At 42.0% G+C, this 19,590-nt stretch overlaps 1 protein-coding gene across 1 annotated transcript in view; it reads right to left on the bottom strand.

The window, feature by feature from the left end:
* aebp1 (AE binding protein 1) overlaps nucleotides 1-19,590 on the bottom strand; it is a 41,959-nt gene that overhangs the window by 7,055 nt on the left and 15,314 nt on the right. The window contains exons 7-19 of the mRNA XM_031899290.1: nucleotides 16,860-16,925; nucleotides 16,302-16,382; nucleotides 16,023-16,082; nucleotides 15,229-15,297; nucleotides 14,029-14,138; nucleotides 13,674-13,813; nucleotides 13,491-13,575; nucleotides 12,623-12,767; nucleotides 11,614-11,702; nucleotides 11,396-11,519; nucleotides 7,177-7,373; nucleotides 5,835-6,014; nucleotides 1,328-1,718 (exon numbers count right to left, since the gene is read on the bottom strand). Of these exons, the coding sequence (XP_031755150.1) occupies nucleotides 1,328-1,718; nucleotides 5,835-6,014; nucleotides 7,177-7,373; nucleotides 11,396-11,519; nucleotides 11,614-11,702; nucleotides 12,623-12,767; nucleotides 13,491-13,575; nucleotides 13,674-13,813; nucleotides 14,029-14,138; nucleotides 15,229-15,297; nucleotides 16,023-16,082; nucleotides 16,302-16,382; nucleotides 16,860-16,925 (1,737 nt within the window). The remainder of the gene's footprint in view (nucleotides 1-1,327; nucleotides 1,719-5,834; nucleotides 6,015-7,176; nucleotides 7,374-11,395; nucleotides 11,520-11,613; nucleotides 11,703-12,622; nucleotides 12,768-13,490; nucleotides 13,576-13,673; nucleotides 13,814-14,028; nucleotides 14,139-15,228; nucleotides 15,298-16,022; nucleotides 16,083-16,301; nucleotides 16,383-16,859; nucleotides 16,926-19,590) is intronic.

Here is a 19,590-nt window from a genome sequence, read left to right on the forward strand (position 1 = left end):
AAGCTTGTGAGCTTCAATAGAAGCCAATGGGATTTGTACCAGGCAAAGCCAAGCCATATTTTCCAAACTCAATTTTTTTTTTTTTAGTTTTTTGGGTTTGTAAACTGAGAAAATGTGAGGTGTTTTTATTCGACTGTAATAACTGTATGACAGAGCTATAGTGAAATATGAGGATGGGATAGATATTGAAGTCATTCATTAAGGCTCAGTTGTTTGAGCACTGCTCTAGACCAGAGAAGACCAGCTTTGGTGGGATTCTGGGAAACTTTGCCAGTAAAAGTGAATCTTATTTACTGATGCTATGAATGAACATAATAATACCTACAAATAATGTGTTTGTAGAATTGTATATAACCCTAGACCATATTGGTGCTATTCACAAATAAATCAAAATGATAATGTATGGAAACAGTGAAACATATGTTAAATCTATTATTACATTCTCCTCTAAATGACTGACTCCAGGGGTTGATCCACATTTTCCACTTCTGCAGCACTGTCTGGAGCAGAACCAACCTTAAATATCATTTACAGTACAAAAAGGTTTGTTCTTTCCCTTTGTTTCTGTCACTGGTGCAAACTATACGTTACGAGTTAGTTCAGTGGGGCACAGAGGGGTCCCCTCTATTCTACACTTTATTTCAGACTCCCACATCCTATTTAGGCTCTATACCCACAATTGTTTGCTACATGGTGCAACCGAATGCCTCCCTTGATTAATTGCCCTGTGGATCTGGACCCACAGGAGTAGACTCCACAGCTGAACCCAAAATAATTTAGGTCTTGAACTATTTTTGCACATTGTAGTTCAATGAGGGGCAAAAGGCAGAACAAATATAGGGGCCCAAGGGTACAGAGTACATTATCAAAATGACCCAAATGACTTTGCGAGAAGTTGCCCCATGGCTGTAACCCATGTAAGGCAGCCAAATTCAACCATAACCCTTAAGGTCATGTGACTTTAAAGCGCTGAACATTTAAATGTTTCATTTGTTTGCTCACAATTGATGCAGTTGTTTTCCTTTTCTCAAATACCCAAATTAGGGTTTGGATTTGGTTCAGTATTCAGCCATATCTTTTATGGGAGATTTGTCATTAATAGGAGTCCAAAAATTATGGGTTTGGTACATCCCTAATGGGAATGTCTCAGCTTAATGGTAAATTGCCTGAAAACACATTTTTCCCCCCAAATGAAGAACACAGAAAAACATGTATAATTTGGGAAAAGATTTTTCTGAGTGGCCAAATGTTTGGCAGCTTTTGGTTTCTGCAGTTGGATAATGTGGCACTTTGTTTTACTGTAGTTTAGAATCAATAGTTTGCTTACTGCCAGATTGTGGCCTCCATTTTGCCCCATTGGCAATGCCCATTCCCTTAGTGAAGTCATCAGCGTGGCAGCTTCCACGAGCTGTCTCCCCCATGGTAAGGTGTGCTGAGGAATAGGAAATGGCAAGCCATCGGAAGATGGAATGATCAGGAGTCCGGGACACCCCTTCTTCATCCTCAGCTTCAACCTCCACAAACTGATCTTCTTCTTCCTCCTCCTCTTCCTGATGGTACCGTTGATATTGTGGCCTTTCTGGAGGTGCCTCCTCTTTAACTGGCCGTGCCATGTCATATGGGTAAGATATTAGCTTTTCCCCTCCCTGTAAGTTGGCACCCAGCACAAATGGGATTTTCTCCATCCAAGCTATGATGGCTTTGGTCTCCATAGCAACCTAGGGATGAAAGGCAAAAGCAAAGCCATCTTGTTATTCTAATATAGCAGTGTCCTGTTGGTTGGGCAGCACTTTACAGAGAATGGTTATCATTCACATCAGTTCCTTACAATCTAAGGTCCCTGTCACAAAAGACATCTACACTGGAGTCAATTTCAAGAGGATCCAAATAAACTCAGTTTTTTGGAGTGTGGAAAGAAAGACATGGGAATAATATGAATACGCAAACACCTTGTATAACAATTCCCCCCCCCCCCCCCCAGAGCTTTATACCATTAAAATAACCCCTATCTGCATAATTGGGGGCATATTTATTATGTTGGGTAAAACTAATTTGCCGAAAAAATGGCATAAAAAGCTGTGTTAAATAAACGGAGAAGATCGGTGTCTGAACGTCAGATTTGACATAAGTTCCTGCAGAAGAAAAAAACGAGTAAAAGATGCAGTTTTTTGGCGTTTTTTACATGCCAATGTGTGCTGATTTTTCTCGCCGTTTTTTTACACAGCATAATAAATATGCCCCTTGGTGTTTAGTATTCTCATTCCTTAAGGGAGAACTAAAGAAATAGAAATCTTGTATGTTATGTTTTGTCTTTTTCACCAGCTCAAGGCAACCCCAGCCCTTTAGCAGGGAAGATCTGTGCCCCCAAAGATGACCCAGTAGCCCCCCATCTTCTTTTCTGTTGATTCCCTGCCCAAACTCTGTGCTGCTATCACTTACCTGAGCTTAGGGCCCCACTCACTATATACTGTATATATAGAATATAAATGTCACAATATATGGCTGATTAGTATATCATTTGGATTCACATAACATGGCAGCTCTGAAACTAGTACAATTAGCATCAGAATTTAATAATCAGCCCTGTAGCAGCAGTTTATATGACAGGCCAACCCTGTTTCATGCTTGATAATTTGCAACGACCCCTAAGCTCAGCTTCTCAACAGCTGCCCAGAGCCCACTGAGCCTGCACTGTCCCAGACAGCTCTAACAGAATCCAAGATGAGAAGCTCCTGTGACAACTGTAAAGAACTATATCATTACTGCTATAGAGATGCTGAAACTTTTGGCTAGTGCAGTCAGGTTTTTTTTTTATAAAATATGGCATTTCTATCCATATTCATCTTTAGGGCTTAGTTCTCCTTTAAAGGAACAGTAACACCAAAAAATTCAAGTGTATAAAAGAAATTCCAATATAATGTACTGCTGCCCTGCGATGGTACTGGTGTGTTTGCCTCTGAAACACCACTATGGTTTATATAAAGAATGCAGCTATGTAGCCATGGAGGCAGCCGTTCAAAGGAGAAAAGGCACAGGCACATAGCAGATAACAGATAAAACACTATTGTATTCTACAGAGCTTATCTGTTATCTGCTATGTAACCTGTGCCTTTTCTCCTTTGAATGGATGCCTCCATGGCTACATAGCTGCATTCTTTATATAAACCATAGTGGCGTTTGAATGGCTGCCCCCATGGCTACACAGCAGCTTATTATATAAATTATAGTAGTGTTACTGTAGCAAACACACAACCATGGGCGTCCGCAGAAAATTTTCCAAGGGGGGGCAAGTAAGCTAGCATCATCCTGCAACAGACAAATATATATATAAATATATATATATTTTTTTTTGCAGGATGATACTAGGGGAGGCTAAAGATGGCCCATACACAGACTGACCTACAGCTAATGTGACACTTAGTGGATTCGCTTCTGGTGTAAAAAGTTAACCTCCCAACTACCTCTTGCCGTTCCCACTGACTCCCAGGGATACTAAACAAAAGTGCGGGTGGGGGTGCTTTTTTTTTTTACCCTAAAATGTTTAGTATGTAAAAGTATTCATACGCGCACTTCTGTTAGGGGATCTGCAAACATTTGTGTTTGGGATCAGTTAGCTTTAAGGGCTAGTTCGCATTCACTTTTATTTTTAATGGTTTTTCAGTTATTTAGCTTTTTGTTCAGCAGCTCTCCATTTGGTATTTCAGCAGCTATCTGGTTGCTAGGGTCTTATTTACCCTAGCAACCAGGTAGTGGTTTAAACAAGAGATGGGAATATGAATAGTTAAGGGGCCTACTTGGAAAAATAAGTAATACAAAATTATAATAATAATAAAATTGTAGCCTCACAGAGCAATATTTCTTGGCCCCCATTTGAAATCTGTATAGAGGCAGAAGAGAAAGGCAAATTATTCAAAAAAATTAATTAGGAAGACCAATTGCAAAGTTGCTAGGAATAGGCCATTTTATAACATACTAAAGGTTAACTTAAAAGTGAACCACCCTTTTAGATGTGTTTATGTTAGTTTTATAGCAAGAAAGGCAGTGGGTACTGACTCCCCATTATATGCAGTGAGACGCAGTCCGTATTTACAAACCCAGCACATTATATACAGTGAGAAGCAGTGGGTACGGAGGGCAGATATTCAGGCCCTGGCACTATAACACTGGCACTGATACACAACATTGGCCCCACTGTAACTTACTATAAATGAACAAAACAATGACCAAAAGAAAAAAAAAAATAGTAAGTGCAAAAAACAACAACAAATATACAAACACACAATGAGCTTTTTCAGAGGGAAAGAGTTAACTTACCCTCCATCTGTTAGGGTAGGGGATAGATTATAAATTATTATAGATGTCAGGTCAGGCAAAAAACAATTTAATGTCAGTTAGTGATTCTTTAGAACTGTATAGTACCTGCGTATAGTAACTGTGTATAGTGCCTGTGTATAGTGCCTGGGTATAGTACCTGTGTATAGTGCCTGTGTATAGTGCCTGTGTATAGTACCTGGGTATAGTACCTGTGTATAGTGCCTGTGTATAGTGCCTGGGTATAGTACCTGTGTATAGTACCTGCGTATAGTACCTGTGTATAGTGCCTGTGTATAGTACCTGTGTGTATAGTACCTGTGTATAGTGCCTGTGTATAGTACCTGTGTGTATAGTACCTGTGTATAGTGCCTGTGTATAGTACCTGTGTGTATAGTGCCTGTGTATAGTACCTGGGTATAGTACCTGGGTATAGTACCTGCGTATAGTCCCTGCGTATAGTACCTGCGTATAGTACCTGCGTATAGTACCTGCGTATAGTACCTGTGTATAGTACCTGTGTATAGTACCTGTGTATATAGTGCCTGGGTATAGTACCTGTGTATAGTACCTGTGTATAGTGCCTGTGTATAGTACCTGTGTGTATAGTACCTGTGTATAGTACCTGTGGGATGAAATCTGCAGCAAAAGTTGAGAGTTGGTTCTTAGGTAAAGTTACAGCTGCAGATTCTTCTTTTCAGTCTTCATTTCTGTTTCCAGTTTGCAAAATCTCCCGATCCCTGTGTGCATCTGTGCTCTGATTGGTCAATTTTACTGTCTGTCAAGGAAGCTGTGCTCTGAATGGAGAATCCACAAGAAGAAAGATCCAATCGGAGCACAGCAAAACGGGCTTGAGGGGACAGAAACGGAGTAAGGTTTTTTTTTTTTTTTGCTACTTTTCCAGGGGGGGGCAAGTGCCCCCTCTTGCCCCCTTCTGTGGACGCCCATGCACACAACATTAACCAGTGCAGGGCAACAGTACATTATATTTCTTTTACTTTAAAACTCTTTAATTTTTTGGTGTTACTGTTCCTTTAAGCTGGCCATACACACACCAATATAATCGTACAAAACTTTTTGGACCTCCAAAATCGTCCAGATGACTATGGATATCGGTCATTTAGTCAATCAGACAGGTTTTGGTCAGATAACAATAAAATCTGTGCATGTATTGTGTATCTGACGATATCCTTGGGGCACCAACAATACATTTCCGGAAAGTCACTTTCGTATTGTTGTCTGGCAATTATTTAATGTACAGAACTAATTTTAGATCGCACAATCGATATCTGAACGTTTGTTGGACAAAGACTAAAATCTGAACGTGTATAGCTGGCTTTAGCTGAGGAGCAGAGTTCATTTTGAGTTTTCTATGAGCCCCGATCCACTCCTGCTCTGGTGTTGTGTCAGAGTGAATTGCTAATCAAAACAAAATCATGACTTTGGCACCACAACCAAATATTAATGGTATTTCCCTGATTACAATGTTCTGGACCTTAGTTTCCCTTTCAAACCTGACTCACCGTAGCATCTTCTGCCATGAAACTGTCAGGAATAGGTAGATGGTGGTTGGGCACGCGGTGTGGGACCCACTTTCTTTCTTCTGCTCCCCAGAGCACTGTGTTCAAGTCTGGGAAATTGGTGAATATATCATAGCCTTCTTCTGTCCAGTGACCCAAAGCCCAGTTCCCTAACTCCGAGCCCTGAAACAACAAATAATACTATTAGCCCAAAGTTTCCAGTTTCAAAATATTACTCTTAAATAGTTCACCAAAGTTTTCTTATCTCTATTAGTCTGCTAATTATTCCTGATAATGGCTCTGCTATACAAAAGGTTCAGGTTGGATCTGGGAGCAATGTGTCTTGTGTGGTATTAAGGTGGCCATACACAGGGTGATGTAAGCTGCTGATTTGAGTCCTACAGATTGATTTGGCAGCTTGTCTGCCCATGTAAGGGACCCCCGATGGGCCTCCCCAATCAATATCTAGCCGAAAATTGAGCAGGTGTTGACAGGGCCGGATTTCTCTCCGGTGCGCCCCGAGGCCGCCCCTGTGGGAGTCCCCCATGCGCATGCGCGAACTCGCACCCCGGTGCGCATGCGCGAACGCGCCCCCAATGCGCATGCGCAAAGCGCCAGCTCCCCATTGCGCATGCGCGAACGCTCTTTTTAACTCCCATACGGAGCAGTGGGGAGAGGTCCCGACTGCTCCGTATGGGAGTAAAATTAAAAAATGTTCTTGCGGCGGGGCGGCATGCCGCCCCTAAACTTCTGCCGCCCTAGGCCCGGGCCTTTGTGGCCTCTCCACAAATCCGGGCCTGGGTGTTGATCAAGCAGGTTTGATTTTTCCGTCGGATTGGGGACCACATCAGCTCATTGATGCAGTCCTTGGTCTGACAGCTCCTATACCTGTCATTGTTATTCACCCTTTTTCGCCTGAGGTAGGAATATCAGGAGAAGATCAGCCAAACCTCGCTGAACAAGCGGATGTATGGCCACCCTAAGGCTGAGGGCACACAGCATTGACTCCACTGCTCTTAGGCTGTGTTTTTTTTGAGGCTGAGAGAGCAAATCCATTCCCTTCCCCGGTTCCATTGATCTGCACTTAAAAGTACAACTTCTGCTTGAGTACAGGCACGTGCAGTGGAGCTGATGTAGGCCCAAAAACACAAAAGAAGGCATTTTTGGGTCTAAAGATTCTGCTATTAAGATAGCTAAACTCTCAGCTGTAAAACATAACAGAAATACTGCTTTGAGAGATAAAAGACGCACAATAAACTTTTCCAAAATATAATATGTTAATCAGATTTTTCATTAGGGCTCTGCTTTTGGGCTGAAAGACATTTTTCTAATTATATTTCCCTACCATCTGACTTGCAATCTCATATCCATCTGGATTTAGTGAGGGGACAAGATGTATTCTGGTATCCCGGACCAAGCTTGTGATGCGAGGGTTCCCATCCCGAAATTCCTTGCATATGAACTGCATGAGGAGAAGAAGCATCTCTCGACCTAGAACCTCGTTACCATGAAGGCCTGCCGTGTAGCGGAACTCGGGCTCCCCTGGAACCAGAAGAAGCAAAGAATAAAGATTAGGGACAAATGAGAATGATTTAGGTGGTTGGGGTATTGTTAACAAAAAAATACATGCAATATATATAGTAAATGCACAATTTACTCTCTATATGAAAATGAAATGCAGTTCAACAACATAGTTTTCAGCATACCAGAGTATAATCAATCCCTATTAGTATGTTATTCAGAATGTCAACAGTGTAAATTAACCATTGTGGGAAGAATTGCTCCCTGGAATTGATACCCACTGTGTAAGTTAATGGAATATACAATAGGAGCAACCATAAAATAAGGCAATAGAGATAATACAACACAAGCAACACTGCGACACATGAAAGAGTGAAATAGAAATGTATGGTCTAGGTTTAAAGGTTTGTAGAACCTTCTGCCAGACTCAGGCTATGCTGCCTCGTGAAGACTGCACTCACTTCTTCTGAAGATATATTTTAAGGATCTTCTGCAGACCCCTGTGTTGCTACCAATTTTTTTCAATTGGTTTTAAGCCTACAAGGGACCTCTCTTTTAACAACCTATCAAGCTAATACACATGGCCAGAACAAGGGCTAGGCAGAAGCCTACCCCTAGTCTGCACTCCCTCATTGCCCCCACAGCTTGTCATTGTGTGGCATGGCCAATGACCTCACTCCCCGCACCCACGCATTCCTAGGGCGCCCTGTTGGCTTGGCCCTGTCCCTGCCAATACAGATTTTGTTGCCATCTCCTCTTGTAAACCCTAAACATTATAAATTAACACTGATATAAATGCAGATTTCCAAATATCCAATAAGCCAGGGGAATATATAGCATCTCTTCCATATTTGTGCATATTAACATCTGTTGCTTCATCTGAGCCAAAATAAAAGTAGGAACCACCATTGTAGATGATAAAGATATATAACTACTTTATTCTGAAAGAATTTGCTACTGGCTACAATAAAGTTGTTGGGTTTCACATGCATTTTTATGAAAAGAAACAATGTAAAAAATCTAGGACATCTGTAGCCTGAAGAGGGAAAGTGGTAACTTGTGTTCATCCACTGCAGCCATTTCCATTGGTGGAAACCATACTCACTACAGCACAAACCGGAGGCATGTCCAGAGCCTTGTATCTTCTTCTGTTGGGGGAGTAATAATGACTGGGGCCAAACTGAAATTAGTCTTTTATCTCCATCTTTCCATTGGGTTTTGATTACTGTTATTTACTCTCGTAAACTTCAAAGTGGCTTTTTTTCCTTTGAGGAGTCATTCTTGGGAAAAATAGCCTGTTCGGCAGTTTCATAGTCTAATGGCCTCAGACAGCCTTAAACAAAAGAATTCCAATACCAGAGCCCTGCACTCTTTGGCCTCATTATCAAGATGTTGGCCATAATGGTTACACCCTGCTTCCTATGTTTCTAGTTAGAGCTGGGGAAATTCAGTTACTGGAGACCACCTGAGGTGGAAGACAAAGTTTATTTGACACAAGCTCTGTGGATTCAAAGCACGATTGTGTATGATGCATATTTTTTCAAATTTATAGAACTTTGCGTATTTTCTACGATATTTTCATTAACTTACGTGACTTTTTCATTCTTTGCATAAATTAGTGCAACAAAATCGTATTTATCGAAGCGACTATGAAAGTTTCAGATTCATTCAAGCTTCGGTATGGTGACTTTCCTTGGGCCAGGTTGGAGCTGCAGAGTGCCATTGGGCCCTATGGGAGACTTTCCTTGGGCCGGGTTGGAGCTGCAGAGTGCCATTGAGCCCTATGGGAGACTTTCCTTGGGCCGGGTTGGAGCTGCAGAGTGCCATTGAGCCCTATGGGAGACTTTCCTTGGGCCGGGTTGGAGCTGCAGAGTGCCATTGAGCCCTATGGGAGACTTTCCTTGGGCCGGGTTGGAGCTGCAGAGTGCCATTGATCCCTATGGGAGACTTTCCTTGGGCCGGGTTGGAGCTGCAGAGTGCCATTGAGCCCTATGGGAGACTTTCCTTGGGCCGGGTTGGAACTGCAGAGTGCCATTGAGCCCTATGGGAGGCTTTCCTTGGGCCGGGTTGGAGCTGCAGAGTGCCATTGAGCCCTATGGGAGACTTTCCTTGGGCCAAGTTGGAGCTGCAGAGTGCCATTGAGCCCTATGGGAGACTTCCCTTGGGCCGGGTTGGAGCTGCAGAGTGCCATTGAGCCCTATGGGAGACTTTCCTTGGACAGGTTGGAGCTGCAGAGTGCCATTGAGCCCTATGGGAGGCTTTCCTTGGGCCGGGTTGGAGCTGCAGAGTGCCATTGAGCCCTATGGGAGACTTTCCTTGGGCCGGGTTGGAACTGCAGAGTGCCATTGAGCCCTATGGGAGGCTTTCCTTGGGCCGGGTTGGAGCTGCAGAGTGCCATTGAGCCCTATGGGAGACTTTCCTTGGGCCAGGTTGGAGCTGCAGAGTGCCATTGAGCCCTATGGGAGACTTTCCTTGGGCCGGGTTGGAGCTGCAGAGTGCCATTGAGCCCTATGGGAGACTTTCCTTGGGCCGGGTTGGAGCTGCAGAGTGCCATTGAGCCCTATGGGAGACTTTCCTTGGGCCAGGTTGGAGCTGCAGAGTGCCATTGAGCCCTATGGGAGACTTTCCTTGGGCCAGGTTGGAGCTGCAGAGTGCCATTGAGCCCTATGGGAGACTTTCCTTGGGCCAGGTTGGAGCTGCAGAGTGCCATTGAGCCCTATGGGAGACTTTCCTTGGGCCGGGTTGGAGCTGCAACATTTTACATTGAAACATTATGGGAATGAAAAAGGAGTTATCGGTGGGGAGAGCGTAGAGGGCGGCGCTACCCTCAAGGCCGGGCCAGTGGTAACCAAGACTTGAGAACAGAATCCATCCAAGTCGAGGGGTCTAAGTAGCATTGGGATCTCACTTTCACAGTAGGTTTAAACTTCTCCCTACAGGATCTGATACTTTGTGCAGATTAAGCAGAAAGAACATGTACAGAGTTCTATACAGTCAACACTTATTTTGTTTCATTGGTCTCTGTGGAGTTGTGTCCTTTGGCTTAAAGGGGTTGTTCGCCTTTTCTGAGACAATTTGCAATTGGTATTTACTTTTCTTATTTGTGGTTTTTGAATTATTTAGCTTTTTGTGCAGTGGCTCTCCAGTTTGGAATTTCAGCAGCTGTGGGTTGCTAGGGCCCAATTTAATCTAGCAACTAGGCATTGGTTTAAAAGAGAGACAGTAATATGTTTGGGAGAGGCCTTAATAGCAAGATAAGTGATATAAAGTAACAATAACAATAAAACTGTAGTCTCACAGAGCAATAGTTTTTTGACTGGAGGGTCAGTGACCCCTATTTGAAAGCTGGAAAGAATCAGAAGAGGAAAGCAAATAAATAAAAACTAAGATGCAAAGAAAAGGCCATTCTATAACATACTAAAAGTTAAAGGGAAACTATACCCCCAGAATGAATAGGTTGTTCTGTTCACCTTTGAGTTAATATCTATAAAAAATAAATAATGACCAATTGAAAAGTTGATTAGAATAGGCCATAACATACTAAAAATTAATGCTAAGGTGAACCAACAGACAGTTTATATTATATTAAGTGACCTGTTAAAGAATCTCACCAAACTGGAATATATATATCAGTAAATATTGCCCTTTTCCATCCTTCCCCTTGAGCCGCCATTTAGTGATGGGCTGTGTGCTCTCTCAGAGATCAGCTGACAGGAAATAATGCAGCTCTTACTGTTATAGGGGAAAACCTTGTACCAAATGGTAAATAAAAAGGGGAAACTAACACAAAGAATGAGAAAAGGGTAACCAGAAAACAAGAAAGTGTAATTATAATGAACTGGATTTAAGGGGACAGTAAAAAGGTTGGATCAACAGAAATGAAAGAGATGGGAGAAGAGAAGTCGGTGCCAAAAAAGGCATTTCTCCAAGTTAAAAGAAAAAGAAGAGTTCGGCATTCATGTTCTAAAAGCTGTCACTGATCTTTAGATCTTTCCTTTGATTGTTCTTTCTGAAAATTCACTCAACCCTCAAACCTTACAGACCTGTTTCATGGTCTCCTGGGTTGTCAGAAATCTCCATGGCATAGATCTTCAGTCCCTTGGGCGTCTTGCCGATGTTGTATATCCGCGTAATGGTGGGACATTCATCATTTACAACTTTCATGAGCTGCAGATAAGAGAGAGGAAACCAAAACTATTACTGAATGTTTCCTTTATTAAAGGGACGTGACTCAGCAGGCTCCATAGGCAGGCCAGCGCACCTGTCTCAGGTCCTTATAATTGTGATGCCGGAAATCCAGGTTATCTGGGGATGTGAGCACCTCATTCTGACTGTAAAAATGGACCACATCTGGTAACAAAAAAATACAGGTTTGTGTTTAGTTCTGCCCCTCTGTGACTAACAGGAAGGTTAATACATGAGATACAGAAAATAGAGGTGCAATACATGTATAGTATGTATAGTAGTTGGTACAGGTATGGGACCTGTTATGCAGAATGCTCTGGACCTGGGGTTTTTCACATAAGGGGTTTTTCTGTAATTCAGATCTCCATACCTTAAGCCTACTAAAATATTACTGAAACATTAAATAAACCCAATAGGCTTGTTTTGCCTCCAATAAGGATTAGTTATTAGTTATATTAGTTGAGATCAAGTACAAGGTCCTGTTTTATTATTACAGAGAAAAGGGAAATCATTTTTTCAAATTTGAATTATCTGATTAAAATAGAGCCTATGGGAGAATTCAGAGCTTTCTGGATTACAGGTTTCCGGATAAAAGATTCCATACCTGAACTTTTATTTAATTTAAGTGTATAAGAAGTAAGATTTGTTGCCATGGGTCATTAGTCCTGGAGCAAATGCTATGATCTCTTTTACCTTCACTAGTCAGTGGAGAAGGGTGTGTGATATAAATGAAACGCTAAAGGTGCCCATACACCTTAAGATCCGCTCGGTTGGCGATGTCGCCAAGCGAGCGGACCTTCTCTCGATATTCCCACCTACAGGTGGGCGAATTATTACGGCAGGTATAGGTAAAGTCAGTCCGACTAGATTTTTTAACCTGCCCGATCGATATCTTGCCGATTTCAGCAGCTAGAATCGGCCCGTGTTTGGGGACCTTTACAGTGAGACTGGGTGAAATGGAAGGTTGGTATAGCTGGGTATCTGGTACCATATATAACAATGTGTGTGTAAGAGAAGGAGTTGGGTTTCTGACAGATACATACAACATTATAGGGTGAGTATATTTATATAGAAGGTATCCTTACTGGACAGAGGACAGCCAAGCACCTCCATACGCATGCACAAGCTGCCATTCCAGGTCTGTGGGTATATTCTGATGAATCGCGCTGCCACAGGTTCAGGAAAATCTGTTTGCACTGGTGTGTCCTTATCCACATTGCCAAGGAACAACTGTGGGCAGTTTTGAAGGCAAAACATGAGCCAAAAACACACCTATATCCAAATGATAGCTTACACAAATTATAGCTTACACAAAACACACACCAGTGGAAAGTATGTAGAGCAGGGATCCCCAGCCATTTTTACCTGTGAGCCACATCCAACTGTAAAAAGAGTCAGGAAACAAAACAAACAAAACAAATCCTCGGGGTGCCAAATTAAAGCTGTTATTGGCAGCCCCGAAGGTTCTGTTTGGCTACCAAAACATGCATGTAAGTCAGGAATTCAAAAATAAGCCCCTGCTTTGAGGCCACTGGGAGCAACATCCAAAGGGTTGGTGAGTAACATGCTGCTTGTAAACCAATGGTTGGGGATCACTGATGTAGAGCACACAGCAGCCCACAAAGTAACAATTACCAGCACTCCACAAAGTTAAACCTTTGCCTACAATGGTACTTAAAAAAGAACCACTTGGGATACATTCCCCGTTTCTATTAACAGGTAGAAATTCCTTTATGACTCCAAAATGCCAATGAGATGAGTGATGGATATTTACTTTTCTGACCTGCTAAAAGGACTCCCAGTCCTTTCTTCAAAGTATTTACTGCATCTGCCATTACAACTCACTAAAAGTACATTAACAATTTACTCTGTAAAATTCTGCTTCTGTAAATGTGTTCTAACTGCTAAAGTTCCGCCAGTGCAAGCTTGAGAATGAGGTCTCCACACACTCACCATCTCTTCATATCCATTGCTGTACAAGACCCACTTCTGGCTGTCATTGCTAAACCCCACATGGAACGACGTGACAAAATCATCACTGTCAGAAGCAGGGAGAAAAAAGAGTTAACTGTTGGAGTTAAGCCTCCATATTGGGTAAGACCAAACACAAGAAGTGGATGGGAAAGGGATACGTACTGCAAAAGAGAATCCCGCCCTTGTGTTATAACTCCGGTGAACAAAGTGGTCCTCCTTGTGTCCACCTCTAACCACTGCGCTTGGCTGTCGTCCTCTGCACACCAGGCTCCATCAAAAAAGTCATCCTCATTAGCTCCTGCCTGGAGATGGGACAAACAGAGGGGGGCATAAGCTATAGACAGGTGAAGCAAATTTTAGTTCCTAATAAACCTTAATTGGAAAGTTCCATCAGGACTGAAAATGGGTGGGGGGGGGGCAATAGGGTGAGTTTAACACAGGTAGACAGAAAGAAATTAGGTGAGATCAACTTCTGGTTAATACCCAGCAATGCCATTACACCCAGGGTTACACACACCTGCATATTGAGTCGGCCTCTCTGAGCATGGAGACCATGGCGCAACATGGAGGAGACCAGGATCTGATCATCTTCAATGCGGTGGGACTCCAGTCCAATAGGTGGACACTCTGTGGGGGGAATACGTGAGTAAAAAAATAAATAGTAATAGGGTATATTCATGTCTAAAATGTATTACTTTCTTTTTCTTATGTGGATAAAATATATGTGTGTTTTTAAAGGAACAGTAACACCAAAAAATGAAAGTGTATAAAAGTAACTAAAATATAATGTGCTGCTGCCCTGCACTGGTAAAAGTTGTGTGTTTACTTCAGAAAGTCTACTATAATTTATATAAATAAGCTGCTGTGTAGCCACGGGGGCAGCCATTCAAAGGAGAAAAGGCACAGGCACATAGCAGATAACAGATAACACTATTGTATTCTACAGAACTTATCTGTTATCTGCTATGTAACCTGTGCCTTTTCTCCTTTTTTCCAGCTTGAATGGCTGCCCCCGGGGCTACACAGCAGCTTATTATATAAATTATAGTAGTGTTACTGTAGCAAACACACCAGTTTTACCAGTGCTGGGCAACAGTGCATTATATTTTTATTACTTTAAAGCTCTTTCATTTTTTGGTGTTACTGTTTCTTTAAGACAGGGCAAGTGGAACCCAGCCAGGGCTGAAGTTAGTGAAGAGACAGACAATGGCAATAGAATATGAATAGGGCTGCAATGTAATGGGGTAAAATTGCATAAATCACCCATGTTTAACCTGTTGCCCTTTAGCTGTTATTCACCTACAATGCCCAGCCTCCTGCCCTCAATAGCGTGCATAGAGTAGTGGGACAGCTGGATTTGCACATTGTGTACACTGAAAACATATAAAAGTTGTTACACAATTTAATATGCCCTTTGTACTTATATCTCCAACTCCCTGGGGTACTGTTAGAAGCCCTCTCTGTGTATGATAAGGCAGAGTATCTCTGTGTATGATAAGGCAGAGTATCTCTGTGTATGATAAGGCAGAGTATCTCTGTGTATGATAAGGCAGAGTATCTCTGTGTATGATAAGGCAGAGTATCTCTGTGTATGATAAGGCAGAGTATCTCTGTGTATGATAAGGCAGAGTATCTCTGTGTATGATAAGGCAGAGTATCTCTGTGTGCTGCTGACACAAGTACAGATTGCCCTTATGCTTGGCTCTATTCCACTCACTTTTCCTCTCTTTTGGAAGCTGCTCCTCTTCCTCCTCCGAATCCCAGGATTCAGGTGGCTTTTTCTTCTCTGCAATGTAAAGGGAAGTGTAAGCAATGTATTTTTGGATTTACCTGGTTCTAGTACTAAAAGCCATATTTTTCAGCAATGGAGACAAACACTGGTGATGTAGCATAGCTCATGCTCATAGCAACCAATCCGATTTGTTTTTTGTTTCTTAGCTTGTAGGTGACTGTTCAAATCTAATTGCTCATTGGTAGCTATGGGCACCATCACTGATGATATGTGTACCACCACCCCTTGATATTCAGACAATTTGCAATAGGTTTTCATTTTTTGCATTTTATCAGATATTTAGCTTTTTGTTCAGATGTTCTCCAGTTTGGAATTTCAGCAGAAATCTGGTGGCTAAGGTCTTGTTTACCTTAGCAACCAGGCAGTGGTTTAAATGAGAGACTGGAATATAAACAGGAGAAGGGCTGAATAGAAAGAATAAAAAGAATAAAAAAGTAAAAAAAGTAACAATACCAATAATGCCATAGTTGCCATAATGCAATCGTTTTTGGCTGCCAAAGTCAGTGACCCCCATTTGAAAGCTGGAAAGATGTAGAAAAGTAAGAAAAATAATACAAAAACTATTAAAAAAACAAAGACCAATTGCAAATTTGCTAGGAATAGTAAATATTAAACGGTAACGTAAAGGTAAACCATTCCTTTACTTTGTGCTGTTTCCATTAGCTGCTATATGCATATTCCTTTCAGCTTTCCTTCCTCCCCTTATTTCCTTTTCTCACCTTTTTCCTTCTCCTCTCTTTCCCGCTCTTCTTTGCTACTAGTTGGTTTTTGGGGCTTCTCTGTAAATAGAATGAGAGTATAAAATGTTATGTTATCCTTGGCATATGTTAGCAGAAAGCACTAGTAATGATGATGGCAGTTGTAAGGCATTAGGGATAGTTAATGTTAATAGTTAAGATGGGAGGCAAAACATGGTTTTTGTGGGGCCCTCCAAAATATATCCATCGCTGATAAGTGCCATTCTATGTATGTCTGATGGTAAGAGCGGTGATCATTACTTGAGGTATATTTCTCCTCATCTGTTTCCTCCTCTTCCTCCTTCTTTCGATCTGGTGGTCTAAAGTGCACAGTGTAATCATCTGGAAAGAAAAGTGAACCATCAGCTGATATTTCTGGGGTTACACTGCACTCTCTGTCTTACAAGCTATAAAAGTTTTATTTCTGACCACCCCCCCCACACACACTCTCACAGGAGGTTCTATATATCACTGCACTGCTGAACCCCACTGGGTTGCATGTCTCACTTTTACTGGAAGCTCTATAATATAATTGCATTGTTCACTTGTACTGGAAGCTTTATATAATTGCATTGCCCACTCACACAGAAAGCTCTATATCATTGCATTGCCCACTCCCACACAAAGCTCTATATCATTGCATTGCTCAATCCCACAGAAAGCTCTATATCATTGCATTGCCCACTTGTACGGAAAGCTCTATATCTTTCTAAGAAGGAGAGCTATATAATTGGTTTCTGGTTGCTGTCTCACTTCTGCACTGTGATGTCAATAAATCGCCTTAGAAATACATCGATTGTATTGTTATTAGGTACTTACAGTCATCATAATTGAATTTGAGGTCAGGATAATCAGGGGGGAGTGTGGGAGGTGCCACAGGTTTCCCTGAAATGGAAAAGAAGCAAGCAATGGACACATTCTGACATTATTCAGTTTCAAATTTCTCAAAAATTATGATTTCGTTAGTATACAGTAATTCCACTTGGTCATTTTTGCACATAATTGACTAAAACGATTCCATATTTACACATGGATGGGAAAACTGCACTAACGCTGGTCACTTGGATCAATAGAGTAGTGCAACCCAGTTATGTTTATGCCATCAGCCATCTTGCTTCTCCGTTTCTGATAATAAGCTCTGGTGCAGTGTCCAGTCTTACACACTATTCACTAGACAGATAGTCTGGAGCCCACGAGGAGTGCATAGTCCATCCCTCAGCAGCAAATGCTTCCATTCTTCTAAATCAGTGATCCCCAACTAGTGGCTCGGGGACAACATGTGGCTCACCAACCCCTTGGATGTTGCTCTCAGTGCCCCCAAACCAGGTAGTTATTTTTGAATTCCTGACTTGGGGGCAAGTTTTGGTTGAATAAAAACAAGATTTACTAGCAAATAAAGCCCCCTGTAAGCTGATAGTGTGCATAGAGGCCCCTAATAGCCAATCTTAGCCCTTATTTGGCTTCTCCATGAACTTTTATGGTGCTTGTGTTGCTCCCCAAGTCTTTTTACATTTGACTGTGGCTCACGAGTAAGAAAGGTTGGGGACCCCTGCTCTAAATAAACAACCCAGTAGAAACAAACAACTAAAAAAAAAACTTGCAAACACAGGCCCCCCCAAATGTATTGTGGAGGCCCACTGAAGAAGATGTGACCCCCATTCCAACTACTCCCCGAAGTCATGGCGTCTGTATTATTGTATTTACTCCATCACTGAATCTGCAACCCGAGTTACGGTTGATATTGATGAGTGAAACTGCCCCATTTTGCTTCCCTAAAAATTTGCCCAACTGGGGCAAAAATGGCAAAATTTCTACCAAATGCATTGGTGTCAATGACTGTTTTTCTCCATGTTTTTTCTCATATCAAATACACTAGACTCTGCCATGCAACTCTGCAAACACAATGTATGGTGGAATTCTAGCACAGATTCAAGAAAAATTTTGCCAGAGCGGAAAAAAAGGGTTTCACCACAAAACCGTATTAGATGAAAAAAATTGCTTAATACTAACAGTCAAAACTGAGCAACAGGCCTGCCAGCATGGTGATACTATGTGCTGCAGACACTGAGCAATACAGAGCTCCAATTAGTTAGTTAAGATTTTGGCTTTACTTTACCTTTAAGATTATTCTAGACAGCTATTTCTGGTATGACATACAACAAAAATGTAGAAATCCTTCTTACAGGCTTTAACTATCCTTAGGATATCTCCTACCCAGAATACACCAAAATCCCATGGGTGCAAGTGAAACTGCATGCCGTTCTTATACAGCCAGCCAAGAAAGGCAACGCAAGTAATGAATTCAACTTATAAGGAACATGTACTTTAGCAGCAATACAGATTTTATCTGGGAGTCTCAGCGGAGCCGCTCATAATCTTAAAATAGAGTTCCCGTTATTTATTTTGGATACTAAACAAAAATTCCAGATTACTGAACATTACCCTGAGTCTGAATCCAAATGATGCTGGAGGTTAACAATGTTTCCATATCCGCATAAAATGTTTAGCCATCAATTTCCCAGCGCTAAAAGTGCCCCCTGTAGCATCAGGTAGGATAGCCACCATTTTTAAAAGTGGTGTTTGTAGCCCCCTGTAGAGTCAGGTAGTGTAGCCACCATTTCTGCAAAAACAATAGTTGACCTTTCTGTGTTATCTTTCTACCCTTTTGATACAATAATATTGGCATCAGTCATTGTTTATACTGCCAAGGACATAAAAAGCACCCTAGAGGGGATCTCTCAATTCCCACAACTTGTGTGATGGTACAAAATATGATGATAACTTAGAGCAGTGATCCCCAACCAGTGGCTCGGGGGCAACATGTCACCTACCCCTTGGATGTTGCTCTCAGTGCCCCAAACCAGGGAGTTATTTTTGAATTCCTGACTTGGGGGCAAGTATAAATAAAAACAAGATTTACTACCAAATAAAGCCCCTGTAAGCTGATAGTGTGCATAGAGGCCCCTAATAGCCAATCTTAGCCCTTATTTGGCACCTCCATGAACTTTTATGGTGCTTGTGTTGCTCTCCAAGTCTTTTTACATTTGACTGTGGCAATGTGTAATAATGTGCAATAAAGGTTGGAGACCCCTGGAAAAGAGTATAACAAAAAGTGTAATAAAAAGTCTTTATATAGTATCTTTATCCAGTTAAAAGAAAACTATATCTGGCCCGGATTCGTGGCGCAACCACAAAGGCCCGGGCCTAGGGTGGCACATATTTTGGCATGCCGCCAAAGCCGCACCGATATTTAGCTCACATACAGAGCAACTGGGACCTCTCCCCACTGCTCCGTATGTGCGCGCGGGGGGGTGGGGTTTGTTGCGAATTCGCATGTGGGTGGGGGAAAGATGCGCAAATAGGGGCGGCCTTGGGGCGCCCATATAACAAATCCGGCACTGACAATACTCACAGAATGAATACTTAACCAACAGATAGTTTATATCATATTTAATGACCTATTAAAAAGTCTTAGCAAACTGTATTATACTAAGCATTGCTACATTTTTTCCCTTGAGCCGCCATTTAGTAATGGGCTGTGTGCTCCCTC

This window comes from Xenopus tropicalis, chromosome 3 (genome assembly GCF_000004195.4).
Source record: "Xenopus tropicalis strain Nigerian chromosome 3, UCB_Xtro_10.0, whole genome shotgun sequence".
Taxonomy (NCBI): domain Eukaryota; kingdom Metazoa; phylum Chordata; class Amphibia; order Anura; family Pipidae; genus Xenopus; species Xenopus tropicalis.